Genomic DNA, 11,094 nt, shown 5'->3' on the forward strand with positions numbered 1-11,094 from the left:
GGGGGGGGGAAGGGGAGGAAGATGGAAAGCTTTGTGCAGAAGCACTGGATGGGAATAACTTGGGCTTTGTCGCCATCAAGAGATAACAGCTCCTAGAGACACTGATTTCCAGTGCCCAGAAAAGGAGTGCAACTGCAGACAAACCCTTGTTATGCTGTATACAGGAGTTTTCCATTGCATTTACATCCTTGAAGCTCTTTTCAAAGCCAAATTCTCAAAAAGTATTCAAAAGCAACTCATGTCTCACAAGTATTTTCTTGAGCTGCTGTGAAAGCTCCCTCTCCTTGCAGTTTATGATCATTTCGAACATTGAAGGTTCCATCTGTGATATTGTGTGTACTGAAGTGGGTTCCAAGGGCCCGTGTGACAGTTCTGGGTTTGGATTCCTCCATGCCATGAGAGCATGAATGGAGGCCACTGCTCAGGCAGCATCCAGTTAACAAGCGGCATGTAATCACAGATCCTCCACATAATGCTATGTATATACATTACCAGCTGCTGTTTCATAGTAAAGGAATTGACCTAAAATAATTCCCAGTAGAACTGTGAAACAGTGAATATGAGCCCACTCATAAACACTGACTCAGAAAGGCTTTAAAACAACAGATTTCTTTTGGTGAAAGGAGAAACCACACCAAAATAGCAAATAACAATCGTGTAAGCCTTGCAACAGGCAAAACGTACACTTTTCAAAGCATACCTTTAGAACAGTCCCAAACTCGGCTTTTTTTCTCAACTCACCTCAGTAGCTGCTGAGGTGAACACTTTTCATTTGATTTCCCACTGGTGGCCACTGCACCATCCTCTCATTGCTTGTCATGTCACAGCACCTTCTAATCTGCTTCAGCTCTTCAGAGGGAAGCCAGGCACATAAGGCCAAAGACCTCGAAAAGAAACATTCCTAGTTGGTAGTTGGATCTACTTGCACCTTTCTTTCTCTCCTTCCCAGCTTTTATCATTTTGTTTTGGAACTCTTTTGTGCACTGTTTTTAACTAAAGCACTGATTAAAATCCATTGAGATTGACTATCTCACCCCATATTCAGATCTGAATTGTAGGCTCTTTTCACCCTAGCAGGAACATTTAGCCTTGTTTTAATTTTCCTTTATAAGACAATTCATAATGGTCAGGGCAATATGTTACTGCTTGAGGCCTGGCTGCAGAGCTCACAGGTGCCCACAGCACAGTACAGGCCAATTCTGCAGTGGTGCTGAGGAGAGTGGAGTGTTAGGGATAAAGTAGGAGTTAGAGCAGAAGCTGTTACAGCAAAAGGAAAATGCACCAGTGGAAGAGGACCCTCCCCGCAAGGACCTCCACTTGGCTCCCTGCAGAGCCAGAGAGCCAGAGCCTTGGCAGCAGTCTTGTCTGGAGCTGATGGAAGCAATGCTTTTCAGCAGCAGTAGTGGAAAAGGTTAGACTAAGTGGTGTATGTCCAACTTTCATCGCCTTCAACTTACATAACTCCAGTGTTAATGTCAAACCTTCATATTCAGTTTGAATATCTCTTTGCTTGTTGGTACAGATGCATACTCAAAAAACACTGCACTGAAATGGAACGCAATATCTAAAACTGAACATCATTTCCAGTTATTCTTTTGACCCACCAGTTTCCTTCTGAGTCCCAGTACAGTTGACATTGTTGGGCAGTTTATGAATTGAACTGTTGAATTGCACTGAATGGTCCAAATACAGGTCAGAAGAGCCCTTCAAGCTAGAATACCTACTTTTCAAGCTTGCAGTTGCTGTTTGTGTTAGCAAAGCCTGTTACAAACAAAGGTCATGAGGAAAGCTGACTGCTATCACCCAAAGTCTCCATGCTTGCTTCCTTTTCCCTCCTCTTTTTTCCAACTTTCCCAGACTAAGCAAACCATTTTTTTCTGTCTTTCTTCAATAAACATTTTTTACGGTCTGTTAGTTGTTCTCCTCCATATTTGTACCCATTTTCTTTGGCTAGAATAGATGTATTAGCCACTTATAATATTTATTATTCTAACACAGTAGAACAAAATATTTACCTGAAAAAACACAGTACAACAGTATTATTACTGCAATAACTCAAGTTACTTTTTTTGTTTGTTTTTACAGCACTTCAGTATGCATTTGACTATTTCTGTTCCCTGAATAGAGTTCAGCTGCACTCTAGTGGCTGCATTCTAAGATTTCAGGCATTTCTGAATTGCCTGAACTCTGTATTTCCACCTCTACAAAGTAACACAACTCACGAGTAACGCTTCTCTAAGTACATCACTGCTGAGGGTTGAGTTCAGAAAAAGCATGCATATAATTCTTGTGAAATTGGATTTGAAACCAGTACCTCAGACACGGTTTTACTCAAACCATACAACCGAGATGCAAGCAGATGGATTAACACTCACCTTAAGGCTGTCTCCATTGAAGTGTCACATAAATAACCCAAGTATCAAATCTGTACAGTGTCAGCCATTCAGTGTGCCAACTCCGTGCTGCAGAATCCGTCACTACTCACTCGCATTTTGTGTCGGTCTTTGATTTCGCCACTAGGTGGGGAGGAAGGCTCGTAGTTCCATACCTACAAAAGAGCTTGTGTAAGTTGGAAAGACTCGTGGTGGATCTCATTGACGCACAAACACAGCAAGTTCCAGGTTAATGCTTGACTCTAAGATTTAAGGAAATTATATATATATATATATATATATATATATATATATATATATATATATATAGTTAGGTTTTGAGGAGAAGCTGTGGCTCAGCGGTTGTTATAGGAAGCAAGCAGTATATAACATTACGCTGGTGATTTTTGAGGGGTATAAAAATGAAAGTATTTTGCCATGTGTTGATAGACAAGTATACAGCTTGTGAATATTGCTATGCAATGTAAAAAGAGCAAGTTTAGGCTTTAGAGGAAGAAAGTACCCGTGTCTTTTAAAAATCAAATTGGGCAGGACAAAAGATAAATGTCAAAAAAGTCCACTTTGGTCTGAGGTAAACATGAAGACTAAACTCATCAGAAATTGGAACTTTTTTTTTGCTTGGCACTAGAAAATTTGACAAGTGAACTGTTCTAGAAAAGGAAACCATTCTGAAAGCTGCTCAAAATAAGTCCCTGACTCCACTTAAAGGCTTTTGAGGGACAGAACACCGCCAGGAGGAGGTGAGAGAAAATGGAAAACATTGAGGCTCTTTGAAGGCAGCAGACTGTGGGCAGTGTGAATTTTCCCCCCTGTACTTTCTGCAATGATCCAACTCACACATTTTCAGATATAAATTACCAGACCATTGGTACATCTGAAACAATGTTCCATTGGCAGCTCTTATGTGGAGATATTTTTTAGTGAAGGTTGTGACACTGCAGGCATCAAGTATTAAAGATATAATTCTTTAAAAAGAAGGGAAAGAGGTCAAAATTGCAGTAGCAGTTATAACATCCGATATGCTTAGCATTTGAAAGTCTAAGAGTTTAAAATCCATTTCATGTAAGATTGACATCTGAAGTACATACCACAAATTCTATTATGGAACAGATGTGTCTTGTGCTGCCCACTTATTATGTCTTCATTTGTGCAATAACAGGTCGAACAACTATCAGCAGACAGAGAGGACTGCCACCTCTGAAATGTAGCTGTTGACCAAATTTCAATGCATACCCTGTAATACATGACATATTTTCCTGGGACCTCTTTTGCTGCTTTAGCTGTTGGTTGTAATCATTCAACCACCGTTATGCCATCTCTGCAGTCATTCTGTCTTCCTCTGTAAAAATGAGATGTGGTTGCTTTCCTGACACTCTTGCTTACACTCCCACCCAAATGTGACTTGAGATTCTGGCATGTATGCTTCTACAAGTGTGAACATTCATGTTTTTCACTCTATTTCCTTTGTGGCACCAGAGTTGCAACTGCCTCTCTCTGTGCAGAGAACACTGGAAGCAGTAGGGGCACTGGAAGAAGATCCCAGTTCTGGAGGTAACAAGAATGATTGAAGAAACAAAGAGCAATAATAAACAATTAAATAAATACTAAAAGAGCAAATACAGAAAGAAATGAGAAAATGAAGTGTTTATTTTTGCATAATCAGGACTTCATTTTGCGAAAGATGAGATTTGCCAATTGCATTTTTGAGCCACAGAGAAAGATATTTAAAGGCATCTTTTAAAATAACAGCTCTCAGGTAGTTTGGTTGCGATTAAGAAACATGACTCACCCGTGTTTTTTTTATGAGTTGAGCAAGGTTTTCCATTGAAATGCTCAAGCACATACATAGGCTCAAAATGCAATCTGGCAATATATCTGAAAATTCAAAATAAAGAAAATTTGAAGTTATGTTTCCTCAGCAAGCCTGACATGGCCACCAAATCCTGTCTTTTTATCACATTACAAAAGAAGTTAAAGACAAAGAAAAAGCTCAATTATGTGTGCAGCTGGGTTTTGCAAAATGCATGAAATATGCATGCACCAATAATGTACTTACAGTGGATACAAGTGAATCAAGCAAATAATAACATTGAGATGAACATGACTCTCTAAACTAGGAGTTTGACCTTAAAGGTGATTGATTTTCTCTTCCTTAGCATCAGAATAAATGATGCTGTGATTCTCCGATAGCAGAATCAAAACAAATTTTGATCAGGCTAATTATATTAGTACAAGTAAGAAATAATACAATCAAAATTAGAGCTGTTATGCTGGATTTGGGATGGAAATTAGATTACAGAACCACATGGAGGGTAACAAAAATCTGTAATAGAACAGTTAGAAATTACAGCATAGTCTTCTTCCTGTCTCTGAGCTGGTAGAAACTTGTTTCTCTGTTAAAAAACATGCTGTGTGATGGGGATTCAAATGTACATTATTTAATCTTACCTTTACCACTGCTGAGGATATACCATCAGAACTACTCCTTTGGAGATCTGCTGTCACACATTGAGTCCTATTTCTTCCTCAATTCTAAGATCTAAGATGAAGATGTGATGCTACTTCTGTAAGAACATCCCTTGGATGATTTATACAGATCAATTCAAGTAAGAACCAATAAAACACAAGTATATCATGTATTTGACAAATGCAATGCTGTTTAGAACAGCTTTTGCAGCAGCTTACTTTCCGAGAGTTTTGAATAACTTGTTGCCTTCATTTCCTAAAACATTTATCCAGAAAGAAAGCAAGTTACTTTACATCAGACTGTGAGTTTCAAAAGGAAAATTCTTAGCATACTACTACAGAAACTTGTAGATGTATTCTCAAAACCAGCTGTATGTAATGAATTGGGAAATTTTTGATGCAGTATTAGAAGGAACTCAATTACTAGGAATAGGAAAAGTAATCATTTCATTACAAATAAGATAACTTTCCCCTTCCAGTGCTTCAAAACTATGAACTTATTCTTTCTAACACAGAAAGTTCAGGAAATACCATCTTTTGTCTATCTACTGGAGCAGATGGTAAAAGTGACCACAGCATTCACATCTGCAGGGAAGCTCTGAATCCAGAAAAGAGTGAATGGACAGGCCGGGCAACAAAAAAACAGGCACATTGGAAAATGCTAAATGTAGTCTTACGAAAGGAACTTACTGAAGAGACAGTACATTAATTGGGTAAACATGACTGACGCAGTACATCACATTTCTCTGTTGATGTTATGGTTGTGTGGATTCTTTTTCAGATATAAATTCCTCATTAGAGGTACCTGAAATACAGAGCTGGAAAAATAATGACTATATAACAAGTTTTCATCTTATTTTGTTCATGCTTTACTTTCAGTGAGAAATAATCATCCTAAATTTGAGAGACTGAAAAAATGCTGACTTTAATTCTATTCCTAATTAATGTGTATTTTATGCACAATTCCAAAAGTAACTGTTTATAATTGTGCAAATCAGAGAAAGGCAATGTCATATTCAGGTAGTGAGGTATGCTAAAGAAGTGAACATTTCCTTGTTTTGAGGGTCTTGTGTGGACAAAATGTACGCAGAAGTGCTGACTGATGTCTATGCCTGTAATATGCCAATATTTTTATGTAAATATGTGTGTAAATATGCAAGTATTTATATATGTGGTTACAAATAGGGTGTATGGGAGTTCACTGCATGTAGCAGGCAAAACATTTTCAACACTTTGCTGCGCTTCCTTATTTACTTATTTATATTCACACAGAGGAAGTGGCTGTCTAGCTGACAACTTTTCTGAGAAGAGACCGTTTTGTATTAGAGGAAGCAGTGTCTCTCTTGGATGTGCTAACAACGTAGTTCTGAAATTAAAAGAAGTTAGAAAGATCTGGATAAATTAGGCAAGGAGCTACTAGACTTGCTGAAGGAGGTCACAAACAGGCAATAGATGGCTGCTTCATCGACAGCATTGGAATGAACGTTCTCTAACTACTCAGCGGGAGAAAAAATGGATTCGAGAAACATTCCCTATCGTTCAGAGGTGATTACATGGAACCCAGATGACTTAGCAGAATATTTTAAGACGGTAAGTTTAACTGTGTTTCATCTTCATATAAAGAAGGAATACATTACTGTGACTTTGTGCTAAATTGATATAGCTTGTAGTAGGCAACACTTGCTTCAAAAATAAAAGCAAAATCACTGGCAGTTAAGAAGCTGAGCCAGTGAAACCTATAAATGAAACTTGAAAGTACATTTTAAGTTGAGTGTAAGAGAGAACAGAGGCTTTGCAGTGAAAATGTACACTTCACTACAACTACAGGAAAGGTTCAGGCTAGATATCAGGGAAAGGTACTTCACCGAGAGGGTGGCTGGGCACTGGAACAAGACCACTAGGGAACTGGTCGTGGCACTGTGCTTGCCAGAGTTCAAGAAGAGTTTGGACAAAGCTCTAAGACACGTGGTCTGATTTTTGGGTAGTCGTGTGAGGAGCCAGGAGATGGACTCAATGATCCTTGAGGATCCCCTCCAACTCAGGATATTCTATGATTCTATGATTCTGTGAATTGCTGATATAACATCCATAAGGAGCAGCAGAAGATATTAATATGTGAAAATTACAAGCTTTCTAGCTAGGTCTTCAGTGATTTTCAGAAGTGAGATTTTTTTCAAATTGTTTTGGCAAATGAAACATGGAATGTCTTTGCTTGTTAAAGCTTCCATGAGAACCCATGGAAACCATGAAGAATATAGTAGTTGTAGATACATGTACTCTTTATTTTTTTATGCTCAATTGGAAAACCTTTTGCATTCCCTGTTCTACAACTTCCCGGACAAAGCTCATGGCTCAAGATAAGTAGCCATCCCTTTTTTCCTATCACTATGACTTTTCCTGAAGTTATTTTGCGTGACCAGCTAGAAACTACTGTTTCTCTTGACACTTCTTTCACTGGTGACCATCTACAAACTTCATTTTACAATGTGAAGGACTTTTCACACTGAAGAAATAGTTTGAAAGGCAACACACCAATTCACATATATCCTCTGCACAGCAAGGCTGACACATTTGTGATTGCCCATGAACGTGTAGCTGAGTCATTTTTACAGAAATTTTATTTCCATGTATTCTCTTTAAATTCCTCCTTTTTTCAGTTCATGGCAGACAAAGTGCCTGCTCCACCCTCCTTTCCATTGGCTATGTTCCTCCAAAAGACCAAAACTGTCAGCCTGGAATCTCACGTTCAGGTCATTCAAAGGGAACAATTTCAAGCAATTGGAAATAGTGTTCGAAAACATTCAGCAGTGGGGACATTTTCTAGCAATGCCAGCATAACTGGTTCATTCAGCGAGTTGTCAGTTTTGTCATGTTAAACCAAACAGTTTGGGGCTCAGTTTTGAAATCATGCAAAATTAAATGTTTCAACAGCTTTCACTGAGTTTTCTTGGGGAAGCTGGGGCACAGTTGAAACTAGAATGCTAATCAAATGAAGATAAGCAGACCAAATGCAAAGTCTACAAAATCTCCAGAGAACAGCCAACTACCCGCAGACCTCTAATGCGGAGGTCAGTGGCACAGAAAAATGAAACACAGGATTGGAAATGGAGCAGACATGACATCAAAATCAATAGTCAGCTTCAGAAAATAAGAAAACAATTATGACACCACCTCATGGTGGTTTGGAACACCATTTCCAAGAGACTCACAAAAGAAAAAGCCTTCCTGAAAGAGCTGGTAATCATATTCCTGACAGTGCTGGAAGGATTAATTACAAGTTTTGCAGAGGGGTTGGAACCAGATAATCTTTAAAGTCCTTCCAACCCAAGCCATTCTATGATTCTAATTGTAACTGAATGGCCTTGGTAGATCAATTTTTGTGTATCTTCTCTCTGCTGATCCAGATACTTCTTGCTTTTGAAGAGGTGAGTCAGGCAAAGAAAAGCTGCTTAAAATTGACTGGCAAGTCTGTGTCAGATGATGATGTCTGCCTAAGTCCAACAGCTCTGGGCTACTGCTTTAAGTGACCAGACCCTTCTCCCCAAATTAACTCCCACAACTTCTCTATAATCCAAGGCTTTAGGAATGCTTTAATTTCAACTGACTAATATATACTACATGTTCAAAGGCCATGTTCAAGTCCAAGAGGAATGAGCACTTTCTCTGACTAATCTGAGATATCTGCCAATTAAGAATTTTTCAACAACAATGACAATAACATCTAGTCTATGATTCTCGGTGTGCTAACTTACAGCCAATAATAATTCCAACTATGCATTTAAAATGTAAAAGGAACAATAAAGAACCAAAACTTCAAATAATTTCTAAAGATATTTTTTTTTTAGCAAAAGCAGAAATATTCATATTCTTAATATCCTGAGAGTTACATTTAACAGCTATGCAGTGTATTTCATCAATTATTTTAAGAATAGAGATGAGGTCTCAAATACACTGGAGTGTCCTTTAAACTGTAGCAATTGCATCCAGACTTTCTGTTCAAATAAAAATCTTCAGGTTCCCACTGGAAATATTTAAGAGTCACGTCTCATCAAATATGTCTAGGGTTTATTTTGTTGTGTTGTTGTTGTTTTTTTTCCTATGAATTCCCCGGTTTACTCTTAAATTGAATCCTGAAATGCCTACCCATGTCACAGACGCTACTGCAAAACATAATTTAGAAAAGCTTTCTAAATATTATGGATGATTTGCAGAATTCAATGTTTCAATCCACCAGAGGAAGCTTTTCAACTGCAACAACGAATTCAGAAACTCTGATCAAAGCTTCATTATTCCAAGATATTAGGACTTTTGCTGTTTTTCACAACTGTTCATTGTAGTCAGTACCACAGCCTCCTTATCCATTTTCCAGATATTTTTTTGGAACAGGAAACTGCAAGTTGGTTTTTGAATGTGGGGAATTTAGTATTCCTGTTCCCAAGGGATGAAAATATCCAAGTCCATTGAAGGGTTGTTGTTTAAAAGAACACAAACACACCTACAGGAAAAAAAATGATCAATTTAGACAGTCCAGGGTGTGTAAAAACAAAAAGTAAAAAAATCTAAGTGAGGTAATGAGCTGCAGCTTTGTGTTATGACTTTATCACATGAGGATTAAAAAGCATTTTGTAAACTACTGGGACTCCTAGGACACATGAGGTAATAGGTGGTAGCACGCAACAGAGTAACTTGAAGCACCTATTCAAAGCTAGCTGTATTTTAATCATTTCTTATAATTACAGTTAACAATGATCATAATAATCTTTCTTTTATTGGCAGTTAAAGTACAAGGACTGTGAGAAAGTTGTTAGAAAGCACAGTATAAATGGACAACGGTTTTTGGTAAGTAAGAGTTGTGAAATTCACTGAATCCAATGATTGTTTTGACTCTTCCTTTCTTTGCACTGACAGTCAGCTCACAGATTGTTACTTAAGTATAAATATGAGAAGATCAGCCAGACATTTTGCTGTAAGTACAGAATTCTGGGAACTCAAGCATGTTGTTTAACATGCATGGATTTTAAACTGACAGAGTAGTTACAAATCTTGTCTTGAATTCATCTCTTCAAATACTAACTACAGAAAACTCATATTTATTAACTGTCTTAAAATTGCTCAGGTTAGAAAAGACCTTCACAATCATCAAGTCCAATCTCAACCTAACCATACTACTCTAACAACCCACTGCTAAATCATGTCCCTGAGCACCATCATCTCCTGCCAGTAGTCATCTCCTACTAGATGAAGGGTTGGTGTGAACATGATCAGAATGACCAGCTTTCTACTTAAGTCACTATTTCATTCCTCTATAGTTAAAATCAGGTTTCTTCTGTGGCAAAACATATATTCAATGAACTACAAGAGCATAGAATAAGAGCATAGAAACTAATCTAGAACATGTCATTGGGTCTAAATCAGCATTAGTCCAAGCCGTATCAATAACTTGGCAAAATAACTCTGACAAAAGCTGACAAATCCCATTTATGTAGCTATTGTTTTCAGGTCCGAAATGCACATGCATGAAGATAAGTAACAGCTTTTATCATTACTTCATTTTAGCTCTAGTCCATTTCCAAATATTGTGGGTTTTTTTTCCCAAGAATAGGCACTTTGATCACCTGTATTATTAGCCATTGTGAAGAAATTGAGGCTCATCTTCTTTAATACCTTCATGCTTTTTATTTACTTATCCTAATGTATGAAACTTTCAAGTATTTCATTAAAATACAACGTACAAGTTTTCAAACACCTCTTATAGGAACAGGATATAACACCTCCCTCCTAACTGCGTAGAGTTACAATTATTCAGATGCATGGCACAGAGTTTATCCTGCTTCCCACTAAGCAATTTGGCTGAGCTCAGGCACTGAGGATTTGTGCCTGGAGGAAAACATTCTGGAAACGTTCTGAAATACTGTAATTTTGAGGGATAAATAACAAGAGCAATAACTACAGTTTCTGAAGTGGTGGGGTTTATTATTATTACTATGTATTATTTCCAGGGCATTTCTGTAAGTAAATGGCCCAGAATGCAGCATGTTTTCAGAAACTCCTAGTAGATTTGAGGGATGTTTTTCTGTTAAGGAAGCAAGCAGCTCCTCAGCTCTTCTAAGACAAATGTTTTTAAGCTTTTGACCTACTTGTTAGATTTATAACATAGAAAAGATTCACTTCTTAAAAACAACATGTGAATTTAAGTGGAATTTTATAGACTGCAATGCAATCATATTCTGTTTTT

At 37.7% G+C, this 11,094-nt stretch overlaps 1 protein-coding gene across 1 annotated transcript in view; it reads left to right on the forward strand.

The window, feature by feature from the left end:
* Window positions 1-6,137: 6,137 nt before the first annotated feature.
* The window catches only part of LCP2 (lymphocyte cytosolic protein 2), a 28,334-nt gene continuing 23,377 nt past the window's right edge, over window positions 6,138-11,094 (forward strand). Inside the window, exons 1-2 of the mRNA XM_003210261.4 lie at window positions 6,138-6,449; window positions 9,636-9,698. Of these exons, the coding sequence (XP_003210309.1) occupies window positions 6,372-6,449; window positions 9,636-9,698 (141 nt within the window). The 5' untranslated portion in view covers window positions 6,138-6,371. The remainder of the gene's footprint in view (window positions 6,450-9,635; window positions 9,699-11,094) is intronic.

Source organism: Meleagris gallopavo, chromosome 15 (genome assembly GCF_000146605.3).
Source record: "Meleagris gallopavo isolate NT-WF06-2002-E0010 breed Aviagen turkey brand Nicholas breeding stock chromosome 15, Turkey_5.1, whole genome shotgun sequence".
Classification (NCBI taxonomy): Eukaryota; Metazoa; Chordata; class Aves; order Galliformes; family Phasianidae; genus Meleagris; species Meleagris gallopavo.